General features: G+C 39.7%; 1 protein-coding gene across 1 annotated transcript in view; it reads right to left on the reverse strand.

Annotated features, from left to right (window-relative positions):
- The window catches only part of SCG3 (secretogranin III), a 46055-nt gene that overhangs the window by 12012 nt on the left and 8022 nt on the right, over nucleotides 1-26021 (reverse strand). Inside the window, exons 5-10 of the mRNA XM_080654646.1 lie at nucleotides 21642-21784; nucleotides 20675-20824; nucleotides 17587-17764; nucleotides 14822-14938; nucleotides 9491-9574; nucleotides 8602-8733 (exon numbers count right to left, since the gene is read on the reverse strand). Of these exons, the coding sequence (XP_080510772.1) occupies nucleotides 8602-8733; nucleotides 9491-9574; nucleotides 14822-14938; nucleotides 17587-17764; nucleotides 20675-20824; nucleotides 21642-21784 (804 nt within the window). The remainder of the gene's footprint in view (nucleotides 1-8601; nucleotides 8734-9490; nucleotides 9575-14821; nucleotides 14939-17586; nucleotides 17765-20674; nucleotides 20825-21641; nucleotides 21785-26021) is intronic.

Here is a 26021-nt window from a genome sequence, read left to right on the forward strand (position 1 = left end):
TTCCACTATTGCATTTACCTATATGACTTCCTGAGATTATTTTCTTTTTTTAATATACTTTATTGGTTTTTTACAGAGAGGAAGGGAAAGGGATAGAGAGTTAGAAACATTGATGAGAGAGAAACATCAATCAGCTGCCTCCTGCACACCCTATACTGGGGACGTGACCGCAACCAAGGTACATGACCCCGACCAGAATCGAACCTGGGACCCTTCAGTCCGCAGGCAGACGCTCTATCCACTGAGCCAAACCAGCCAGGGTGACTTCCTGAGATTCTTTTTTCCTTGTCTCATAAGCCCACTCCTGCCTCACCACTGGGGCTCCATGTTATCTGGTCCCCAAAGAAACACAGAGAAACTCTTGTTCAAAAAGTGGATACGAGAAGAGATCTGCAATTTTTAGCCCCTATTTGCTTCAGATGCCTGTGTAGGGAGAGCCTTGATTTCAGTGCCTTGTTCTCATGAACGTTAGAGCATGTGAAAGACTCACGTCCCCCTTGCTGATATTATTCAATTACAGCATAATGAATATAGAGACTTTCACTGTCTAGTGCTGGTTGCCTGAGAAGGTCAGCTGGATTTGGTAACATAAAAACACTGTTCTCTATTTCAAATGAATTCAGTTAGAAAAGGCATTTTGAACATGGACTATTTGAAATAGGGTATTCAACATTAACTTTTTAGGTTGCTTTTTGCTCAGGAACCAATTACCTATATAAAAATGATGTTGAGTTTATGAAATGCATGAAAAGTAATTTTATTCACTATATTGACCTTACCAGAGAGCGAGTTTACTGCAGCTTAAAGAAAACTAGACTGCAACCCATTAAAAAAACGACTCTCTTGTGGATTAGAACAAATATAATTAGGAAGTTTCTCTAATTTAATAGAACCCCCCATCACCCTCCCTTTGCTGCTTTATTTTTATCCATAGCACATCACTTTCTACCATATCATATAATTTATTTAAGTTTATTGTTTGTCTTCCTCCCTTAGAAATAGTTCTTGTTTGCTGATGTACTCCCATGCCTTGAGTAAAGCCTGACTCTCAATAAATATTAGTGGAATGGTGAGTGGATAAAAGCTCTTCATATAGTAGCTAAATTATAGTCAGAAAATTGCTTGGTGAGCATGGAATCAAAACTAAATACAATTAAAAAATATAAATGGTATTTATAGTCTTTTCTTTTTTACAAAAAAATAAACTTTATTTGAAAGACTTGAAATTTAATGAATTCTTAATTTAAATGATGGTTATATCAGAAACATTTTTAAATACCTACGAATGTGCTAAACAAACTATATCCATATGTCATTTAATCTTCACAGAGGTCTACGAAATAAACATTATTATTCCCATTTTACACATGAGGGAACTAAGGCTCAGAGCAGTTAGGTGACATGCCTGTGGAGACACAGCTGAGTAAGCATCAGAGCCTAGTCTTGAACTGGAATAAGCCTCTGGAATGAACTGAGTGGAGTTTGGTAAAATTCACCTTTTAGGCCAATAAGGCGTGGTTCTCAGACTTAGCTGCACATTAAAATCACTTGGGTGAACTTTCAAAAATCCTGATGTCCAGGTTCTTCCTTCCCTATCCCAATTAAGTCAGAACATCTGGGGGTAGGGACCAAGCATCATGCTTTTTGTTTTTCCTTTTACTAACAATCCTTAGGTGATTCCAATGTGGGGTAAAGTTTGGGAACCACGGCCACCGGGACTGGACGGACCTGCACACTTTCACAGGAGCACGGTAATGACGGGAGAGAAGCAGCTGGTTCCTAGTTACATTTTCTCTTCCGAGAGCTGTAAGCAAATCTTTTATTTACAGAGTGTGCACTGAAAACCCATGAGAGTCCACTTTGGAAAGTTGAACTGTGTTTTTTCCCCCCAAATTGATTTCAGCTTCCTGTGGAAAAAAATAGCTCATGGCTGAGGTAATATGGCACAAGCTTGAAAACATATGCTGGAGCAGATGGGAAGAGGGCCAGAGTCAAGAGGCAACCCCGCTTTTCTGGCTGTTCTGGTTTTCAGCACTGCAAGAGAAATATCCTTTTTTATACATGAATTTGTCCCGATCCTGCTATGCTATCCTGATCTGCACCCACTCAGAAAATTGTAGAAATCAATAGAGTTAACCTATTGAAGACTGGATGTACTAAAGATATTAGATCTTTTAAGAGTGTATATGAAAGTTAAGTTTAAGAGATGATGCTTAAAATTCTTACAGGAAAGATGATATGATTACAGTTTTGAACTGCATTAAGCAAAGCAACTAGTACTGGTATTATGGATGTCAACATGGGCCCCAAAGCCATTCAATTCAAGAATTTCTGCACAATGATGACATTTCCTATGCCCCACATATGCAGCATGGAATACTGGAATGAGCACTGAATGAGATCAGGGGACGTGAGTTCAAGGCCCATCTCTGCAAGTCTTTGGCTATGAGATCTTGGGTGAATCACTTCATCTTCTGGGCCTTGGCTTACTTATTTGTAAATTAAGGGGTAATCCTAAAAAGATGATTCATGATTTCTTAATATGGAAAGAAATTCTCCTTTTCTATCCTTGAAAAACCTGTGTTGGTGGTAGGTCTCTGTGCTTGAGCTTAGCTCTGAGCGCTCTTGCTGACTCACAGGGGAGAAGACAGGACTCGCTATTTTCTGGACATTTCTAGAAGAATGCCTTGGGGCTTGAATAAAGGCATGACTTTTCTCCTCTTATGTTGCTTTAAAAATAAAAACATCCACATGGCCGAAACCGGTTTGGCTCAGTGGATAGAGCGTCGGCCTGCGGACTCAAGGCTCCCAGGTTCGATTCCGGTCAAGGGCATGTACCTTGGTTGCGGGCACATCCCCAGTGGGAGGTGTGCAGGAGGCAGCTGATCGATGTTTCTCTCTCATTGATGTTTCTAGCTCTCTATCCCTCTCCCTTCCTCTCTGTAAAGTATCAATAAAAAAATATATTAAAAAAAAACAAAAACATCCACATGAGTTAGTTAATTTATCAATTTATTAATTAAGTAGGTTACCTTCTCTTTCTGTCTTCTGTAAAGATATGGAAATGATAGGATATTTAAATGAAAGGTATATTAGAGATCACTTTTTAAACTCAATTTCATTATCTGGCCATAAACTTGATAAATGATAACACTGGAATGAGTTTCTGGGTATTATAATGTTTATCTCATCCCCTGAATGATTAAAAAAAAAATTCAGTGACTCATAAAGCAGAAGTGAATGAGTAAACATCGAACTGGCAAAAGAGAGTATACTTAGATCATGGAATAAAGTTTCAAATTACATTTTTTTTGGTCTCCAGAGAGTGATTTACTTGAAACATTAAGCAACTTTATAGGTATGGAAAAATTAGAATAAATTCTATTTCATTGTCACATCCTTAAATTTAGGAATAATTATTGAATCATTTAAGTACCTGCACTAATTAGAAATCAATATCCTATCTAATAAAAGAGTAATATGCAAATTGACCATCACTCTGCTACACCCACAAGCCACGCCCACCAGCCAATCAGGAGTGAGTATGCAAATTAACCCAACCAAGATGGCTGCAGCCACGGAGAGAGCAGGAGGCTTAGGTTTCCCTGGCAATGGAGGAAGTCAAGCTCCTGCAGCCCAGACCTCTGCTCAAGGCTACAAAGTTTCAATTATAGAAGATAAATAAATCCCAACAAAAATGGCTGTGGCCACAGAGCAAGCAGGGGCTTGGCTCCACTCAAGGCTACAAAGTTTCAATTATAGAAGATAAATAAATCCCAGATACCAGGGCCTCTGCTTGGGTCACGGGGGGGCGTGGTCGGCCTGCAAACCACCACAGGCCCCTTGCCCAGGCCACCCCACGCCCCAAGGGAACCCCCACCCTGATCCGGGACACCCTTCAGGGCAAACCAGCTGGTTCCCACCTGTGCACCAGGCCTCTATCCTATCTAATAAAAGAGTAATATGCAAATTGACCATCATTCCAACACACAAGATGGCTGCCCCCATATGGACACAAGATGGCCGCCACAAGATGGCCAGCAAGGGAGGGCAGTTGTGGGTGATCAGGCCTGCAAGGGAGGGCAGTTGGGGGCAATCAAGCCTGCAGGGGAGGGCAGTTAGGGGTGACCAGGCCGGCAGAGGAGGGAATTTGGGGGTGACTGGGCCTGCAGGTAAGGGCAGTTGTGGGGGGGCACAGGCCTGCAGGGGAGGGCAGTTAGGGGCAATCAGGCTGGCAGGGGAGCAGTTAGGCATCAATCAGGCTGGCAGGGGAGTGGTTATGGGGTGATCAGGCTGGCAGGCAGAAGCGGTTCGGGGCAATCAGGAAGGCAGGCAGGCAAGCAGTTGGGACCCAGCGGTCCTGGATTGTGAGAGGGATGTCCGACTGCCCGTTTAGGCCTGATCCTACCAGTAGGGGTCCCAGATTGGAGAGGGTGCAGGCTGGGCTGAGGGACACCCCCCCCCATGCATGAATTTCATGCACCGGGTCTCTAGTTTTAAAATAGTATTCTTTATGTGAGTCCTGTAGAAAGCAAGAGTTTAAATAATTTAACTAAACAATATTCAAAAGTTAATGTGTCATATTTCATCATTGAATTATTTTACATTGTCTGCCTGAAATAAGATTCATGTAAACATGCTTAGTAAGTTGAAGAGTGATACAAATGTAGAGTAACTATTATTATTATTATTCCTATTTCCCAATGACCCAACATATGCTTGATATAGTTAATAAATATTTGCTGTCTTATCTCACATTGCAAGACTAAAAACAGACTCCCTATAGGCATTCCTGCCAATGTGTCTGGCTTATAATTAATTCCTAAAATGGTTTTAGCTGGGCCATTACCTCATCCCTTGCTCTACTCTGTAATGTCCTCCAATTTTCTCTCTGAAGGGAGTCTGTTCTACACACTCCTGATTCATCAATAAGGATGTGGCTTGTGTTACACTTGCCCACACATGGGTTAAGAACTACTTTCAGGTCATTTCAAAGATTGCTTGAGTCCTCAGAGTCAAACATAGGTTCTTATATTCCAGGGTGGGGAACCTTTTTTCTGCCAAGGGCTATTTGGATATTTATAACATCATTCTGGGGCCATACAAAATTATCAACTTAAAATTAACCTGCTATATTTGGTCAAACATTTAATTAACTCACCCCTAATGCCTTGACAGGGCTGGACCAAATGATTTCTCTCTTGGGCCTCATATGGCCTGAGGGCTGGATGTTCCCCATCCCTGTTATTCCTTCTGTAACTACTTCCTGAACACAATGCCAGGCAGGCCATCAGAATTAATGTTTATTTATTGCTGAATAAATGTCTCAGAAAACCCAGTCAACCCTACCTCCACCCATATGGATACTTTTATCAAGTGTTTCCTCAGTGGGTTTAATAAGAGACGCAAAACAGCTTTTGAAAAAAGCGCAAATAAAGCAACTGTGAATACAAAGGTATATATTGTAATATGTCCTTTGGGGGTTTAATTGCAAATCATATCAGCAGTATATTAAAAAGATCATACACCATGATCAAGTGGGATTTATTCCAGGGATGCAAGGCTGATACAATATCTGCAAATCAATAAACGTGATACATCACATAAACAAACTGAAAGACAAAAATCACATGATCATATGAACAGATGCAGAAAAAGCATTTGACAAAATCCAACACCCATTTTTTGATAAAAACCTCTCAGCAAAGTGGGAATAGAGGGAGCATATCTCAATATGATAAAGAGCATATATGACAAACCTACAGCCAACATCATACTCAATGGGCAAAAATGAAAAACATTTCACCTAAGAACAGGAACAAGACAGGGATGCCCACTTGCACTCTCCTGTTTGACATAGTACTGGAAGTGCTAGCCATAGTGATCAGACAAGAAGAAGAAATAAAAGGCATCCAAATTGGAAAAGAAGTAAAACTGTCATTATTCGCAGATGACATAATATTGTACATAGAAAACCCTAAAGACTCCATCAAAAAACTACTAGACTTAATAAATGAATTCTTCAATGTAGCAGGATACAAAATTAACACCCAGAAATCTATGGCTTTTTTATATACCAACTAGAGGCCCGGTGCACAAATTCATGCACGGGTGGGGTCCTTGGGTTGGCCTGCAGAGATTGGGCCCCAGCTCGCCCCCCAGCCTTGCAGCCCCACAGCCCCACCTGGCACCCTGCCTTGGCCTGGTGCCACCCCATCACCTGTTCCACCATCCTGCCTGCCAGGCGATCTATTGGGACTGGGCCCCCCTACCCAGCTCCCTCAGCACCTGGGAGCCAGGCGGTGGCCCAGCCCACCACTGCTGGTGGCTATTTGTGGGGTGATTGGCAGGGTGATCGGGCCCCCATTTGCACCTGCCTTGGCCTGGCGCCACCCCCTCACCTGCTCCATCATCCCACCACGGTCCTGCTCATCAGGGCTGGCAGTGCCCCCACTGCCGCCTGCTGCCAGTGCCACGTCACCCCCTGGTGGTCAGCGCACAACATAGCGAGTGGTCGAATGACCGCTCGAGGGGACAATTTACATATTAGGCTTTAAATAAATAGAATAATGAACTCACAGAAAGAAAAACTAAAAAAAAAAACCAATCTCATTTACCATTGCAACAACAAAAAAATAAGATACCTAGGAATAAACTTGACTAAGGAGGTAAAAGACCTGTATTTGGAAAACTACAGGATGTTGAAAAAGGAGATAGAGGAAGACATAAACAAATGGAAGAATATACCATGTTCATGGATTGGTAGACTCAACATCATTAAAATGTCCTACTACTCTAAGCAACCTATAGATTCAAAGCAATCCCCAGTAAGATACCAACAGCATATTTCACAGACCTAGAACAAACTCTCCAAAAATTTATATGGAATAAAAAAAGACCCCAAATAGCCTCAGCAATCCTGAGAAAGAACAAAGTAGGAGGGATCACAATACCAGATATCAAGCTATATTACAAAGCCACTGTTCTCAAAACTGCCTGGTACTGGCACAAGAACAGACATATAGACCAATGAAACAGAACAGAGAACCCAGAAATCAACCCAAGCCATTATGTTCAATTAATATTTTACAAAGGAGGCAAGAGCATACAATGGAGTCAAGACAGTCTTTTCAATAAATGGTGTTGGGAAAATTGGACAGATACATGCAAAAAACTGAAACTAGACCACCAGTTTACACCATACACAAAAATAAACTCAAAATGGATAAAGGACTGAAACGTAAGATGGGAAACCATAAAAATCTTAGAAGAATCCATAGGCAGCAAAATATAAGACATATGTTGTAGCAATATCTTTACCGATTCAGCTCCTAGGGCAATGGAAACTAAGGAGAAAATAAACAAACAGGACTACATCAAAATAAAAAGCTTCTGCACAGCAAAAGAAACCATCAACAAAACAACAAGAAAGCCCACTGCATGGGAGAACATATTTGCCAATGCTATTTCAGATAAGGGTTTAATCTCCAAAATTTATAGAGAACTCATGCAACTTAACAAAAGGAAGATAAACGATCCAATCAAAAAATGGTCAAAGGACCTAAATAGATACTTTTCGAAAGAGGACATACAGAAGGCCCAGAGACATATGAAAACATGCTCAAAGTCACTAATCATCCGAAAGATGCAAATCAAAACAACAATGAGATACCATCTCACACCTGTCAGAATGGCTATCATCAACAAATCAACAAACGACAAGTGCTGGTGAGGATGTGGAGAAAATGGAACCCTCCTGCACTGCTGGTGGGAATGCAGACTGGTGCAGCCACTGTGGAGAACAGTATGGAGTTTCCTCAAAAAGTTAAAAATGGAACTCCCATTTGACCCAGTAATCCCACTTCTAGGAATATATCCCAAAAAATCAGAAACACCAATCAGAAAGGATATATGCACCTCTATGTTCATAGCAGCATAATTTACAATCGCTAAGATTTGGAAACAGCCTAAGTGCCCATCAGCAGATGAGTGGATTGAAAAACAGTGGTACATCTACACAATGGAATACTACACTGCTGTAAAAAAGAAGGATCTCTTACCATTTGCAACAGCATGGATGGACCTAGAGAGCATTATGCTAAATGAAATAAGCCAGTTAGAGAAAGATACGGGTAAATATCACATGATCTCACTCATAAACTGATGAACAAAAATAAAGCCAGAGACATAGAAGCATTAAATAGACCATCCAACCTAAGAGGGAAGGCAGGGGAGTGGCAGGGTGTAAAAGATCAACCAAAGGACTTGTATGCATGCATATGAGCATAACCAATGGACACAGACAGTAGGGGGATGAGGGCATGTGCTGGGGGGTAGGAGTGGGTGGGGAGAGGACAATGAGGGGAAAAGGAGAGTTATGTAATACTTTAAACTAAAAAGAATTTAAATTAAAAAAAAAAAAGACCATCAAAAAGATAAATCCAATTTGCAATCCCAGGACACTCAAGAACATTAGAAGAAACGATTGCTCAATAATTATTCTTATTTGGTGGGACTTGACTTATGGATCACCCTTCCAGGTGTGTTGAACATTTTTGCTTCCCCAATTTCATTGCCAACCTAGAGCTGTCAATTCCATACCTTTTGGCTCATCTGTTTTTCCTCTGGGGTTACCATCTTTTGTGGAATCCTTCAAGGTTCCATATTCCTTTTCCATCTTAGCTGCTTCTTCCTTGGTACTGTCTGTTTCTTCATGACTCTTCATTGATGGCGCTGTAATCAGATTGTGCACTGTTGTTATAACCCTATTTCCTATCCATTAATTAACTCCTAATGTAGAAATAAACTATTGAAAAAGTACAGTTTGAGTTTAGGTCATTTTTTTTTTTTTAGCTGAAAGAGATCTTAGTGGTTATCTACTCCATCTCTCTCCTCCTATTTCACAGAGGGGGAAACTGAGGCCCAGAGAAGGGAGAGATGTGCCACGGTCACCCACTGAGTTAGCAGAAGAGCTGGGCCAACCTGTCAGCTTTCTGGATTTTGGTTTAATGTTCTTTCTCTTCTGCCATACTGTGTCATGAGAGCCATGGATTATTTTCCTTACTTTAATTAATGTAGGCAATTAAGTGGGATATGTCAGGTCCCAACGTAAATTTAAGTCTTGATTCAAAATGCAAATAAGTCTGTAGTTGCCCAATCTCTACTTTGTTGTATATTTGAAGAACAGCTTATTACTCGGAATAGCACCTAAGAATTTGAGAGTATGGCAGTTGTTTGGGGCCCTGACCACCTCCTAAGAATCTTAAGTAAAGGTGTACATTGATTTTCAGTGCTTCTTGAGATCAGATTTCTGTGCTGAGGCTGGCCACAAAATAACCAAGGTTGTAGCTCTTTAATCCTATGGTTGGATTTCAGATTTTAAAACTTTAAAAAATCTATAATTCTTTATCAATGCTTACTGAAGTTCATTATTTATAATTCAAAAGGGTTGTTGTGCTGAAAGCTAGAAAAATTGTTAAATAAATCATACCTGAGAAAAGCTTGCTTTTGTTGTCAGTAACATTTTTTTCTAGCTTGTTCTTGGTCTGAAGAGCAATTGTTTCATCCAAGTTTTCTTGAGGGAGGAGGGGAAAAGTATAATTTTATTTCCTGAAAGATATTATCAAACTTCTACTAAAAATGTTCAAATTTCACCAAAAATATCACAATAGGAATTTCATGATATTAACACTGCTAGAAAGATGAGTTGACATGGATTTATTGCTAAACTCTCAGGATAATAAAGAATACTATCTGAGATCCCAGATTCAGCCTCTTAGTTAATTGCAGAAGTTCCTTCCATAGTTTTATGGCCATTGCTAGAACATACAGGGTTGAAACCTATAATGAACACCGTGGTTTTGGCCTACTCAATACCTTCTGGTAACTACACCTTAGTTTTCCTTTGGAGAACCCACACCTCTCCCACTCTGAGCATGTTTGGCTCAAGGTCTTCCACCCCCTGGACTATAGTGATTGCTTCAAGGAGAAGAACATGACTCAAGCCAGGCCAATTAGATTCAATGCTAGAACCACTGGGAGAAAGAGGTTCTCTTCCCACTGGGATTGTTGTTCTGTGAGGATGTGAGATTGGAGCTGTGCTAGCCATCTTGTTCTTATAAAGGAACCACTTGTTTAAAATGAAAATATGGAAAATCAGAGCTGTGAGATGGGGAGTAATAGACTCCTCCTTACACTATTGGTAGACTTCACAAACATGAAGCCAGACCACCTCTAACCCTGGAATTTTCAGTTACATGAGGCAATTAAATTTTCTTTTCATTTAAGCTAAAGAGTTGGATTTCCATCTTTAGGATCCTCATTAATTCATGAGACAGCTAGTTCTATTGTTAGGTAGTCATAAGGGTGAGAATTTCCCTATTCTTATCAAAATGAAATCTTATCCTTGTCTTTGTCCTACCTATGCTCTTTGGAGTAACATCACATAGATGTTACTAGACATGACAGCCGTGGGCAAACTACGGCCCACGGGCCGAATCCGGCCCGTTTGGCTGTTCTATCCGGCCCGCAGAGCCAAAAGAGCAGAGGGTTCTCTTGCTCTCCCCTCCGCTCCTTCACCAGCAGCAGTGTTAACATGGCAACTCGGGAAACACGGCCGCAGCTCCTTCTTCTAAATCCGCCCATTCAGTAGAAGGAACAACCTCTCAATCTTCCAGAGGCTCCTTGTAATGCCCGCGGACGCGCCCCCCGACATCACCCTGGGAATGCGTAGACACGTTATCGTGGTGATGTAGGGAGACACACCCCTGGAGAGCACACTATCAGAGCATTAGCTAAAAAGGAGACCAACAACACTGTTCCCACTGAAGTTGATGTTTTAAAGACCAAAAACCTTTCAACCCAGTCTACATTGCCATCTACATCTATGTCCCGGGCATAATTTGGAAGTTGCACTAAAGAAAATGTTTAATTTACTGTTTACACATTTTGTTCTTTTCTATTTGTTTTAGTTTTAAATTATTTTATTATATTTAAGTTTAATTTGAAAGGCTTTTGTACCTTTCCTTTGTTAGGCAATTTTATTTTGCCTTTTCCATCTTCAATATAAGGTATGTTATTGTGCTATGATTCCTCCATTTTTTGAAGTTTCAAATTATAATAATTAGTGTTTACATTCTTCTTGTTAAAATGTTTGAAATGAATAAAACTATTGAAATAAATAAACTAAAAAAAAGACCGTACCCTTTTATGTAATGATGTTTACTTTGAATTTATATTAGTTCACACAAACACTCCATCCATGCTTTTGTTCCGGCCCTCCGGTCCAGTTTAAGAACCCATTGTGGCCCTCGAGTCAAAAAGTTTGCCCACCCCTGATCTAGACTGTAACCAGCTCAAGGTAGACAATGCATTAGAATCTACATTCTGTATTCAGTTATTCAACCAGCCACATATCCTATCTCACTAATAGGGCAGGCCTTTTTTGCTATTTGCAAACAAGCATTTCTTTGTAATTAATCTATAAAGAATCCATTATTACTTTATATTATTCCTCTCCAAGTAAACTCTCCCTTCCATTCTACCCCATGCCTCTTTTGAGAAGAAAACCAGTATATTCTATTGTATGATGCAGTCTGTTTTATTTCAGATAACATTTTGATATATTTCCGCCCAACTTTCTATACATACATTCATTTTTTTAAAAAAATGTATTTTATTGATTTTTTACAGAGAGGAAGGGAGAGGGATAGAGTTAGAAACATCAATGAGAGAGAAACATTGATCAGCTGCCTCCTGCACACCCCCTACTGGGGATGTGTCCGCAACCAAGGTCCATGCCCTTGACCGGAATCGAACCCGGGACCCTTCAATCCGCAGGCCGACGCTCTATCCACTGAGCCAAACCGGTTTCGGCTACATTCATTTTTTAACACCGAAGTTGAATGGCTTTAAGCCACATTCTAAATGGCATTCAATAGTATGCCATGAATATTTCCTCTTGTCATTAATCCTTATCAACAATGTTTACATTGCATATGTAATGAACATACAATTATTAAAAACACAAACATTTGAAAGTAAAATTTAAATAGTCTAACATAAGAATCACTAAATAATTTATTTTAGATATTTTCCTCTTGTGGAATATCTAGGTTATTTACACTTTTTTGTTCCTATAAACCTGTGCTGTCCAATAGAATTTTCTGCAATGATGGAAATATTTACTTCTGTATTGTTCAATGTGGTAGCCACCAGGTACATGTGGCAATTGAGCACTTAAAATGTACCTACTATATGAAAAATTAGATTTTAAATTTTCCTCTCCTTGGCATATATCCCAAAATTCGAAATCATGTATTCGCAAAGATATATGCACCCCTATGTTCATTGCAGCATTATTCACAGTGGCTAAGACATTGAAACAACCAAAGTGCCCTGTGATAGAGGACTGGATAAAGAAGATGTGGTACATATACACAATTGAATATTACTCAGCCATAAGAAAGGATGAAGTAGCACCATTTGCAACAACATGGATGGACCTTGAGAACATTGTGCTAAGTACAATAAGTCAGTCAGAAAAAGCTAAGAACTATATGATTTCACTCATAAAACTGATATAAACTGAAACTCATGAACACAAACAGCAGTGTGGTGGTTGCCAGAGGGCAGGGGGTAGGGGGAGAAGGGGGTCTTAATATAAGGTGACAGTAGAAGATTTGACTTGGGGTAGTGGGCACATGGTGCAATATACAGATCTTGTAACAAAGAAACCCATACCTAAAACTGATATGTTCATGTTGACCAATGTCACCCCAATCAGTTTAACAAATAAAAATAAATAAATTTTGTTTAATTTTAATTACTTTTCATTTTATTTTTTTAATTTTTATTATTTTAAAATATATTTTTATTGATTACAGAGAGGAATGGAGAGAGAAACATCAATGATGAGAGAGTCATTGATTGGCTGCCTCCTGCAGGCCCCACACTGGGGATCAAGCCCACAACCTAGGCATGTGCCCTGACTGGGAATCAAACCGTGACCTCCTGGTTCATAAGTCAACGCTCAACCACTGAGCCGCGCCGGCTGGGCTTGATTACTTTCCATTTTAATAGCAACATGTGGTTAATGGCTACCATATTGGGCAGTACAGCCATAAACAGTAGTGGAAATATCTACCTTGTACATAAGCCTTGTGGTATGTCTAATTTATTTCCATAGAATAAAGGATTAAAGTGTGGAAGTTCTGAGTCATGGGGCATTGGTATGAAACAATGACTGATTTGAAACAGTCTTTCATCTACTGTTAAGTGAGTAAGTGGTCCACAAAGTACTATGTGTATAGCATGAATCCATGTTTTTGTTAAGTCAGATAAAAGAAAAAAATGACATAGGGCCCGGCCAGAATGGCTCAGTTGGTTGAGTGGCGTCCCATGGACCGAAAGGTCACTGATTAGATTCCTGGTCAGGGCGCATGCCTGGGTTGCTGCCTTGATCCCCAGTAGGGGGCTTTCTCTCCTCCTCCCTTCCTCTCTCTCTAAAATCAGTAAAAGCATATATTTTTTAAAAGAATGACATAGATATATACATGTGTGCCTACACATACACACACACACACAGAAAATACCTGAAAAGACATACTAAAATATTACCTGAATGCTGGTATTATGAGTGATTTTTTTACTACCTTTTTTGCATTGACTGCTTTGAAAAAAAAAATGTGCTCTTTTATAATCAGAAAAAAAAACAGTACAACTCTTTTTATGTAGAAATTCAATTTATACAGAATAATTCTAGATTGTTTGTGCTATGAGATTTTCTCTTCTGTTTAATTCTCCCTCCCTCATCAAAGATCAGAGAAAAGGGTTGTGAAGTCATCTTGCCCGAAGGACATCAGGGGTGAATGGTATTTGTTAATTAACTAAACCAAGCAGAAAAATAAAAGACTTTAAACAACAACAGCAACTACAACTTACATGCAGAATAAAAAAATGTCCAAGCTTACTTATAAAGTTCCAGGAATCAAGGGTTGACAAGCTTTGTCTTTAAAGGGCCAGATGGTAAATATTTTTGGCTTTTTGGGCCATATGGTCTCAACTATTCAATTCTTCTATTGTATCACAAAACATAGACACTAAAACAAACGTGCATGGCTATGTCCCAATAAAGCTTCATCTGTAAACACTGACATCTGAATTCTACATAGTTTTCTCATGTCACAAAACACTGTTATTTTGATTTTTTTCAACCATCTGAAAATGCGAAAGTCATCCTTAGCTTGTGTACATACAAAAAGAGGCTATGGGCCAGATTTGGTCCATGGGCAGCAGTTTACTGGTTCCTGTTATAGATAACAAAGTCCTTTATTTAAAAGATGTAGAAACGGAGGCATTTGCCTTTGTCCACATGACAGAGCTGGTCCAAGACAGAACCTCTGAGGCCCAGCTGGGCCTCAGAAGTTTGGTTGTAAGGGCTCCCTAGAAGGGTGCTCTTTTCTCCTATTCACATACAAATCTCACTGGTTAAAATCAAGACTCTTTTAGTATTGAACATTCAAATATAATTGAAAAAAATAATAAGCTCAAGTTTGATAAAATTGTCTGTGTTAGCAGGACAAAATACAACAAATGTGAAATGTTTGTACTAAAACTGGATCTATAAAAATTAAAAGTTGATTAAAACTTCTGATTAATTTTTTAAATATGCATTATCAGGCTGGGCAATTCTGCTTACCCAGATAATTCAGACTATTTGGCATAAATTATCAGAGTGGTGAAGTAATTATTGCCAAATCCCTAACTCACTTTGGACAATGAAGACTAACCACAGTAAAAACAAAACAGATAGGACTCTCACCAAGGTAGGAAACACCTTCTTCTGGAGATATTGTGCCATATTTGACCATCATCTTCACAAAGTCAATCAGTGTTTTCATGATAGTAATCAGTGTTTCTTTTTCTTTTGCCTCTTTTTCTATAGAAAAGGATGAAATAATTTTTTTTAAGCAGTGGAATACAGTTCTACCTTTCAATGTCAATTTAAAAAGTACAGCATCTTATTGAAATATTTCTCCCTACATTTATATCTAAACCCACTTATATTTAATTTACAGAAAGCCTAAGGCTTGCTTGGGAGTACAGGGCAATGTACAGGAATACTAAGCTTTTCCAGAAGTGACAATTTTAACTTCTCCAAAAAGATTTACTTTAATCTAAAATACTTTATTAATGGAGTAGATGATAGAGACAGTTTATGACCTGAGACAATATGAATTCAAAAGGAAAAATAGAAGGTTGGTGACCCAACAACTTTCTCTACTCAGACTATACATTTTGAGGGCAAGAACTACCTGTTTTCATTAATCAAGCTTAATACTGTATTTTAAATAAGAATATACATTTATCTTTATTTTTTAAATATAAGGTTTATTTTTAACAGTAGTATATATTACTTTCTAAACTTTCATTGGAAAGGATATATGTATACAGTAAAAGTATTCTAATAGGGCAGAAGTAAATAATAGTCAAAGTAACATTCTCTTCTTCTCCCAACACCTACTCCCTATAGGTAACCACTAGTAAGAGTTTCTTGGGAACTCTTCATATTTGACATACTGTTTTACATTTTGATGTAACAAGATGGCTAATGATTCCATAAAAGTTCAGTAGATATATTAATTCTAAAACCATTAAAAAATCTATTGCTATTCTTTTAGCTGCTATTAAGGATTTTCTTTTTTTTTTCTTTTTTTAAAAAAATATATTTTATTGATTTTTTTACAGAGAGGAAGGGAGAAGAATAGAGAGTTAGAAACATCGATGAGAGAGAAACATCGATCAGCTGCCTCCTGCACACCCCCTGCTGGGGATGTGCCCGCAACCAAGGTACATGCCCTTGACCGGAATCGAACCTGGGACCCTTCAGTCCGCAGGCCGATGCTCTCTATCCACTAAGCCAAACCAGTTAGGGCAAGGATTTTCTTTATATACTTCTTGCCCTTTCCCCCTCATCTTTTTATCCTTCTCACACATGAGGTTAGTAGCCAACAGAGATTAGTGTACATTTCTCTACCAATGGGGATTGGAAGTCTTTTTTCTTTCCACTCCTCTGGAACAGTGGAAGGCAGGAAAAGCACCTGATCTGCTGATTCAGACTATCCCTGGGATTGACTGTTTCAAGAGCTAGACTGAGGAGCATGAGTGCACAAGCCCACTGTGGGCCTCTTATACCAAGCTCCATTCCACAACCCATCTTTATCAGCATTAGAGATATTTTGGTTTTCTACCCACTTTACCATTTCTCAATTGGTTCAGACCTTGAGTGAGAAAGACAGGTACTATCAAAGACCTCAATGTAAGTATTTAAATTAAAAGCCTGCAAAAATAAAGGCAATATGGGGTGGGGTCAAAGAATCTGAAAGATTAAAAACAAATAAAATAAGGACTATCCCATGTAGTAGAATATTTAAAATACCATCAAAGTCAAAAGGTTGGGAGAAAGGAAAGGTAGGAGAAGAGATGTGGGGAGAGATCTTGTAAAAGGGCTGGTAAATAACTCCAGGCATCCTATTATTTGCTTAAGGTCACAGCCATATAAATCTTTGGTATCATGCTGATGCTCTTCACTGACAAGAGGTGAATCACTAGGATGACAGAAGATCTGAGCTGGGCATCTGCCAACCAGTTGGGCAAGATGACTCAGAATGGACCCTCAAGATTACCAACCCTGCAGTCACCAGCAGAGGAGCTGGTGCCATCTGGCCAATGTCTGGAATTGAAGGACAAAGGATGACAAAGGATGTTCTCTAGTAATGAAAGCCCACTCTAAGGTCACTTCTTGGGAAAATATTGTTAGAATTATAGAAATATTTATTACAAACATTCAATTTGGGACTGAACTTTTGAATAGGAAGAGGAAAAGCCATCTGTCTGGACAATAATAAAATTTGAAAATTTGTCCAATATTATCCTCCTTACAGATTGACCAAAAATTAACATGAACTAAAATCTTCAGTTAACTTACTTTGGTACACATATAAGAGAAAGAGCAAGACACATTAAGGTCTTTGTTTTTTAAAAAAACAAATAATTTTCCAAGTCTGTTTTGGGCTTCTAACCGCCTTTAATCCAATGTTTATTTCACTGTAACTCATTTGAAGACTGAAGTTGAAAATGTCTGAAAAGCAAAATTCTGAATCACTTAAAAAATAACCAGTTATGTTCCACACACTGTTCCCACTAAAATGGGAATATTTGCTGTAAGAGTTGAGGCTGAACTGCGTCAGGCTGGGACATTGATTCATCTACACACCTGTACAAGGTTCACTCTAGTACCATCAACGCAGCACATGTTCAGTAACTGCTTGTTGAACAAATAAATGAGCCCTCTGTTAACAAGAAGATTAAATTGTCCAGAAACTCCACCTTTCCTGATTATCCTTTCCTAAATATTGCCATGACTAGTACACTTCTTTAGAAAAAAATTGATATGAACTATTTTCCCCAAAGCTACAATATGTCATTGAGGATTACATTTGGAAACTGAAAACAGGAAGAGAAAACCACCCACACATTTCCTGGAACTATTGTTTCTGTTCCACATAGTCAGAAAACAGTTTTTACCTGAATCAATACTTTTCAGGAGTGCATAGAAGTTTGGAAAATATTGGAGTTCCTCAAAGTTGTCTTCACTGTAGGTTTTTGTTCTCCTTTCTAAGCCATTTGTCAAGGTTAAGGTGTTAGATACTGTTTCATCATTTTCTCCATTAGCAAAACCATCTTGAATTGCTGCCATTGGAATCTCCAGTGGGAATTTTAAAAAATCAATGAAAAATAAACATTTTGTTAGAACTAATGACACTCCAGTTTGATTCTTTCCTCTGTTGTGCCCTTGACTGTGAAATACAAGAATACTTCCTCCTAAGAGATCAACCAAAGGATTTGTATGCATGCAGACATGGAGGTGGGGGGTGAGAGCATGTGCTGGAGGGGGTGGGTGGCAGGGGGTGGGAGAGCATGTGCTGGGGGGCAGGAGGGAGTGGGGAGAGGTCAATGGGGGAAAAAAGGAAACATATGTGATACTTTCAACAATAAAGAATTAAAAAAAAAGAAAGAAAGAATACTTCTTCCTTTGCCTGCTCCTGCAGGATCAAACCCTTTTCTAGGCATGAGGATGGGCATCTAGTCACATGGAAAAGTCACTGGGACATAGAGACTGAAGACCCTGGATCCTGCTCAGGGGAGAATTAGGGAATTTCTAGGTTTCTGCTCTGGCTGAGTTCCCCTCCATCAATTCTCATGACTGTCTCCTGGTAAAATTGCCTTTCACCAAGAAGAGGAGCTTTGAGTTCACAGACTCTACCAAGAAAGATGGTGCAAGGTATAGAAACCTTGTCAGAATATCTAACAGGAGTAGAGCAGTCACACCTTGGAGATTTTTGGGTGACATTTTAAGGGCTGTCTAGAAAGATGCACAAAACTCTTTTTCCTAGACTTGATCCATGCCCAGGTTCTCATATTAGTGATCCATTCTCCATTCAGTGAACCAGACAGAAATTTTAAGGTTTTTTTTGCTTCTTCCTCTTCCTTTTCTTCCATTCAATACATCAGTAGCCCTTTTAGACCTACTTTCAAAATTTATCCCAAATTTGTACATTTCTCTCTTTCTCCCTACCCAACTTTAGTACAAGCTGCCTTCATCTCTTACCTTCTAACTAGTACACCACCCACCTCCAATCTATTCCCAATATTGCATTTTCTGCATTTGTACCCAGAGTTGTTTAAAAAACTGACTATGTAACCCCTTTGCTTATAATCCTTCGGTGTTTTTCCATTGTTATGATAAAGATCAGAATCCATACATGGCTCATAAGGCCCTGACTGGTCAGACCTGGGTCCACCTCCCCAGTCTCATCTCCTATTGCTCTCTCTCGATGTTCCAGTCACACTGTGCTTGTTTTAGTTACTTGGATACTCCACACATCCTTTTTTACATGCTGGCTCTCATGGTCACAAGTTAATTCCTCTTCAGCCTTCAGTTTTCAGCTCAGGTTGCTTTCTTAGGGAAGCCTTCCTGGAGCCTAAGTCCAGAACAAGTTCCTTTTTTCTTAAGTGCTCATAAAACCATGTTTCTTTCCTCAGAGCACTTAATGCAGTTGCAATTAAAATACATGGCTATTAAAAAACCATCTATCTTAAGCTTCCTGAGAGCAGGGATTGTGCCTTTTTAAATGAGCATTATATCCCTAGTGCTTGGTACATAGTTGGTACCTCAATAAATATTTATTCCATTGCATTTTTTTCCAGGGGGGGGAGAGGGAGTGAGAGAGATATCGTTGTGAGAGAGCCACATCGACTGGTTGCCTCCTGCACATGCCCTGTTCAGGGGTTAGGAGTCAACCTGCAACCTGGTACATGCCCTTGACCGGGAGCCGAACCCTTGACTCTTCAGTGAGCAGGCCAACACTCTAATCACTTAACAACACGAGCTAGAACTGGTACCTCAATAAATATTTATTTTAAAATATTTCATTTGCGTTTTATTTACATTGATGCATTTAGATAACATGAGTGAACAGGTGGAGAATGACATTTTAGAAATGGGAAATAAGGAGTATATAACTGGAGTAAAAGATAGTGAAAATAGCTAACAGTATGTCAGTTTCAGTTCAGACTGATAAGCTTGAATGAAAGTCATGAGTTCTTTGATAAAGCTAGAAAGTTTTTTTTACAGTGGCTAGATCTTCAAAAGCTGTTTTAAAAGATGGCAGCTGATGGCGATTGGAAGTAGGGAGAACAAAAGAGAGCTTTTAGACTACCTAATAACAAAAACCAAGACCCAATTTATGTGTCCCAGCCCCCTCTAAAACAGGAGTATGTAAGCCTATATACTCTTTTTCCTTGTGTTTGGGATAGGATGTTGAAGGGGATGAGAGGCCATGGGGCCTAGGTATTCTGGTGTAGAAAATCAAAGAAGAGGTAAGGAGTTTGATATCTTCCTATTGTTAGCTCCATCTAGAGTTTTAAGAGAATTCAAGGAGGAGACAAAATTTTCAGCAGTTTGGCTGAGATTAAAGAAGAGATGAAGAGGCAAGGAGTCCAGCAAGGAAAAGAATGAGTGACTTGTCTAAGTAAAGGATGATAGACGGCTGAACCAATGAAAAGAGGAAGGAGCAGGCGAGGGAGCAGAGGGTAGAGTAGAGGTAGCTCAGGCAACCAGGTCTGGGGGTTATAAAAGTGGGTGTGGCAGAAGATCAAGTCAACCTGAGCTTTTAATTTAAAAAAAAATTGGGGGGGCATATAATGATATCCATAGTGAACAAAAGTTGGATACCAAAAGAGCTGTGAAATATTTAATTTCAGTACACTGGGATTATACAAATAGTTGTTATGTAAAATAACCATTTTACATAATATTATGTTATTATACTGCAGGATATAAGATATAACCTTTACTATGTAATATCACACGATCTCGAAATTATTTTCAAAGTAGAGTTCATTTATATCTTTTAAGTTACTGGTATTTCATGAATATTTAGGTGGGCTAAAAATATCACATACCCCAAATCTTCTTTGGCACCAAGTGAGGTACTAATTATATACAGATTGTATTAATTATATGCAGATTAAACACACACACATTCATGTCCACGCACATGCATACATACACATGTACATTGCATACTCATGTATATTCACATATACATACCACTTTCTCTGGTATTTTTCCACTCTGACTCTCAGTCTTGCTTGTGGGTTTATTTGGTTTCTCTTCATAACTGTTGGCTTCCTTAGAGATTAATTTTTGTAAAACCTCTGCTACTTCATCTTCCAGTGTATGAGCCTGGCTTTCTGTGATCTGTTATAGTAAAAACATATGTGGCTATTACTCCCATTTTTATGGTTAAAAAATATCTAGAATAAACTCTGTAGTTGAACAGAGTTCTAGAAGACAAGAGAATCTTCTGACCTCCCTTCTGGACAACCCTTGTTTATGCCTCCATACATGTAGGTCTTCCTAGTGATTGACCAGCACTCCTGGGAAGAAGTGTCTTTGGGCTCACCATACAAGTGGTCTGTCTTGTCTGTTGGAACCCACAGAACACTTACTTTGAGACACATCTTGAGGATTGTTTCTCAACCCTCAGCTGCAAGTCATGGTCAATAACCTTTGAAACCTGAAAATTTAGTAACCCCCTGAAGCCTGCGAGGGCTGTGTAGGGCTGGGAGCCAAGCTGAGGCAGAGTCAAACTGGATTGCTTAGTTTCTTAAATATTGCATGCCTTTGTTCATGCCATTTCCTTCTTACCTCACACATGTCTGTTACTTAAACTGGTTAAATCCTAATCATCCTTCTAAGCTCACTTCCAACACCTCCTCCTTTGAAGCTTTTCCTTATAGCTCAAGTAGATATAATTCATCCTCTGGCAAACAAACTGAGCTTATGGTTCTTATATAGCTTCAATCACATGTGTGAGTGTACTTGTCTAATTCCTCTGATAGACTATACTTTTCTAGAGGGAAAGAATGGTGCCTTACTTGTCCTGGAAACCGGTGGTACCTAGTATAAAGTAGACGCATTACAAACATTTGAGTATTTGAATCAAATGGCTTGGCTTCTTAGCATATTCCAAACTGTATTAAGAATTTGGTTTATTCTCATGCATGTGACTCACTAGGCCAAGATTCAGGAGTTTAGAAACGATCTTGTCAAATACTCCTCTGTCATTTTCCTCGTAAATCCTGGTGGCAATTTTCTGGACAATGTCTTCAGCGGTTAAAGGAGTTCCGTCTAGCTGATGAAGGCCGTCTGGATCATCTGAAGAGAGCAATCATAATTTCACATCATGGTGAAAACATAGTTCTATTTCTTGGATCATATTAGATTTCTAATCTATACCTTGCTCTTGTACATTTTAATATGTTTGGAATATATTTATAGTGGTGCTTGGTCCATAGAAACTTTTGGTTTGAAATAAAATTTGATGTCAAGTGAAGAAACTAGGATGACAATGAAAATTCTGAAAGCCTCTGATGTGATTATAAGAGGCAGAAAAATCTGAAGTCAACACAAAAGGCCTCTCTATTTTTTATTATCACTAATAATACAAATAATATTATACTTCTAATTTTGAAGCATGCCATATTTATCTAGTATGCTATATTGCTTAAAGCACCCTTCTATATATTAAATAATGATATTCTATTTCCATGCAAGGAGTAGATTAGTAGTATGTACCCCATTGGCAGGCCAATTCATGGACCAAGGGGGCAGAGGGAACCTGCCTCACACCCAGAGTCACAGAGTGTGTACTCAAGATTTTATGACTAACCTGGAATAAATGTTTACTTCTTTTTACAATTTTTTTTAATTTATTGATTTTTTTTTTCTTTTTGGAGGAAGAGGAATACACACACACACACACACAGAGAAACGTTGATTTATTGTTCCACTTGTTTATGCATTCATTGGTTGATTCTTGTATGTGCCCTGACCAGGGATCGAACCCACAACCTTGGCATATTGGGACAATGCTCTAACCAGTTGAGCCACCCAGCCAGAGCCTAAATGTTTACTTCTATGTGAACATGTGCCAGAGTGCCTTTATACTAGTATAAAGCAGCTTAGTGTGACAAGTCTCTTTTTCTAGAGAATAGGGAACTTATTTTATGCGCCTGGAATTTAAACTTTTAATATGTGACCACAGATTTGCACAAAGCAGTATGTAAATCTATGTAAATGCCTGCAGAGAAGACTACAAATATGTATCCTTGGCTCTCCTGGGAATACTTTGGTAGCATTACTTCAGGGAAGGGACGATGCAGTAGGGTTGGTGACAAGGAAGCAGTGTACCTCGTCCTCGGAGAACTCCCAGGAGTCAATTGGTCTTTTCCAATCTATATCACATGGAGCAGTCTATTCATATGTGCAGTCTACAGGGCACTTAACTCCCCTTGTCACCTCTAGGCAGATTGGAAAGATCAGAATTATAGCGCCAGTGATACGTCTTGTTACCTACACATCCTTAGACTGCTCTAGAGGAATATAATAAGAGTATCTATTTCATGGGATTGTGAGGATAAGGTGAAATAAGATGTAAAAGCACCTTTCAATTGCAAAGTATTATGTGAAAGTTAATGTAGTGTTATTGTAGCAGACAGTGGATTTGTACCTTTAATAAAGGAACTGCAATTATCTTCTAGAGAAAATAAACATTGAATCCCTGGCCAAATTCTGCCCAAATAATTCTGACCATATTCACTTAAAGAAGGAAGACCTAGTATTTCTATTCTGATTCTGCCCCTTTCTTCCATGGCTTCTGGGGATTCGAACAAGAAATGTTGTCCATGGTCTTTCCGATTCTGTGGAGATGGAAGTCTATGCAGCCTGAGCTGATTATTTTCTTGTTGTTTGAAAAGAAGCCAAGGAAAATAAATAGTGTGATTATGCCAGGAGGACTGAAAGTTTTCTGGCATTATATTGGGGTTACTGAGCTGTCAACCAACCCATGAACTCTGGTCCCTTTGAACCCTGTGAACTAAAGTGACTAATGAGCACAAACATTCTGTAAAATCAGTTCCTCTCCTGGCTGACGGAAAATTGGATTCATCATCTGTGTGTTTTGTGGTTGTTGTTTTGTTTTTTTCAGGAGTAGAGACCCATTAGCAGTTTGGTGTGATTTTTTGTTTTTTTCCATTTGTGGGTTACAGGTCAGACTGTTGGGAATAGGTGGAGCAGAAACTGCCTGGGTCTATGCAAAATTAGAAGAATTTATTTCCTTTCCCACTTATCCTCAGGATCTGAAAAATAAAGACTATTGGTTGCCTGCTGGAGCTACCAATAGTCTTCCTTTTTTCAGACCCCAAGGGATAAATGGGAAGGGAAATAAATAACTGAGACGACTGCTTTTCAGTACATTTAATTCACAACAGGGAGAGAACATTAGCAACACTCAAGAAATGGCCTCTTTCCTCTGCTACACTGCTTTATTGCCTTGAACCAGGAACTTAGGCCTCCCTTAGCAGAGCTTCGCTGGATGGGGTCAATAACAACCATCGGTCCTTGCTCCTTACCTTCCTCTGATTTCCCCTGGCTCCTCTAAAATGGACAGAATTACTCAGAATGACTTCTCTGATGCTGGTGAAGGGGTATTTCACCCTCCTGTGTAGACCATCAAGATGAAGCCAAACATGAGTTCAACATTTATAACTTTTTTAAAGCAGCTATAACATTCTAAGAAGTGAATGTAAAAGGGCCATGTTCTGCCTGGTTAGGTTTTGCCAAGTTATGTTTTGAATCTCCAGCACCTAATATGGCACTTGACATTCATTTGCTCAATACAGTTTTATGAAAGTCTTAATATAAGCCAGAACTGGAAATAGAGTGACAAAGAGTTTAGGCTTGGTCCCTAACTGCACAGAGCTTATTGTCTAGTTCAGTGGTTTTCAACCTGTGTGCCACAAGAATTTTTTTTAAAACATGCAATACCTGACTATTTAGTCAGGGACACTGATGTCTTCTCCCTTAGAGTGTCAAATTAAAAAAATGACAATAGCCCTAGCTGGTTTGGCTCAGTGGATAGAGCATCAGCCTGCAGAATGAAGGGTCCTGGGTTCGATTGTGGTCAGGGGCACATGCCCAGGTTGCAGGCTCAAACCCCGGTGCGGGACATGCAGGAGGCAGCCGATCAATGATTCTCATCACTGAAGTTTCTCTCTCTCTCTTTCTCTCTCTCCTTTCCTCTCTGAAATCAATAAAAATATATTTTTAAAAAATGACAATAGCCAGAGAACAACCAAGATGGCAGCATAGGTAAACACCTGTACTTGCTGCCTCTCACAACCACATCAAAACTAAAAGACAAAACAAGTATCATCCAGAACCACAGGAAAACTGGTGAGTGGAAGTTCTACAACTAGAAGGAAAGAAAAAAGCACATTGAGACTGATAGGAGGTGTGGAGGTACGGAAGTGCGGAGGTATGGAGGCATGCGAAACGGGCTGGCAACTGGATGCGCTGTTGTTTTTTTCAATCGGGAGAGAGATATAAGCTCCCGATGGCTCTGAACTCCAGTTCTGGGCGAGACTCTGGGGACCCAGACTCATACAGGGAGAAACTGGACTGTCTGGCATCGGGCCAGAACATGAGTGTGGCTTTCTCTCAGAGGTGCTTGCTGCGATCATTGTTCCTGCACGGTGCCTCAGGACACAGAGACCCGGGAACCTCTCTGGAGCAGGGCTGACTGGCAGCTATTGCTGTTTGCTCCGCCCTGGTGATTCCCTGAGACCCCGCCCACCCCCAATTTACAATCCCACTCAAGCTGTGTGCAGCGGCTTTTGCATATGAATGGTCTATCTTTTGGCAACCTAAAACTTAACAAAGTGCAGCTGGGTCAGAGAGCTTCAAAGCTTCCAAAAGAAGGCCTAAGGCTCTGCAGCAGCAGCCTGCATTGCTTCACAGCTGGGCATCATCTGGGCACTGCCAAACCCCAAACAAAGAGGAGGAATCTGCAGATCTCTCTGTAGCTCCTGCTGGGTGGTCTTAGGCAGTGGCTGACTTTGCACCTCCTTGGAGATCCAAGAGCCAGTGTACCCAGTGGTCAGTGTGAGACCATACCAGATTACAACTCTTCACATCCATAAGCGACACACTCAAGGAGCAGACTCAGTGAGCACCAAAGCCTCACTGAAGCAAGTCCTGCCCCATAAGGGTGTCTCCAGCACAGCAGTTCTCTTACTGTAGACACAGCTGATCCTCACAGCCAATTGGCCTGGAGGTCAATTCCTCCCAGTGATACCAACAACAATCAAGGCTTAACTACAACAAGACTGTGCACACAGTCCACAAAGGGTTGCACCAAGAATGTCCACCTCAGGTAATTGGGGAGGCTGAGCCACTGGGCCCTATAGGACACCTAGCACACAAAGCCAGTCTGTCAACACAGGGAAGCAGCCAAAATATGGAGACAAAGAAACAAGTCACAAATGAAAGAAATGGAGGAAAGCAAACTACTGGATATAGAGTTCAAAACCACGGTTATAAGGTTACTCAAGAA

The sequence above is a fragment of the Plecotus auritus genome (assembly GCF_963455305.1).
Source record: "Plecotus auritus genome assembly, chromosome: 1".
Lineage (NCBI taxonomy): Eukaryota > Metazoa > Chordata > Mammalia > Chiroptera > Vespertilionidae > Plecotus > Plecotus auritus.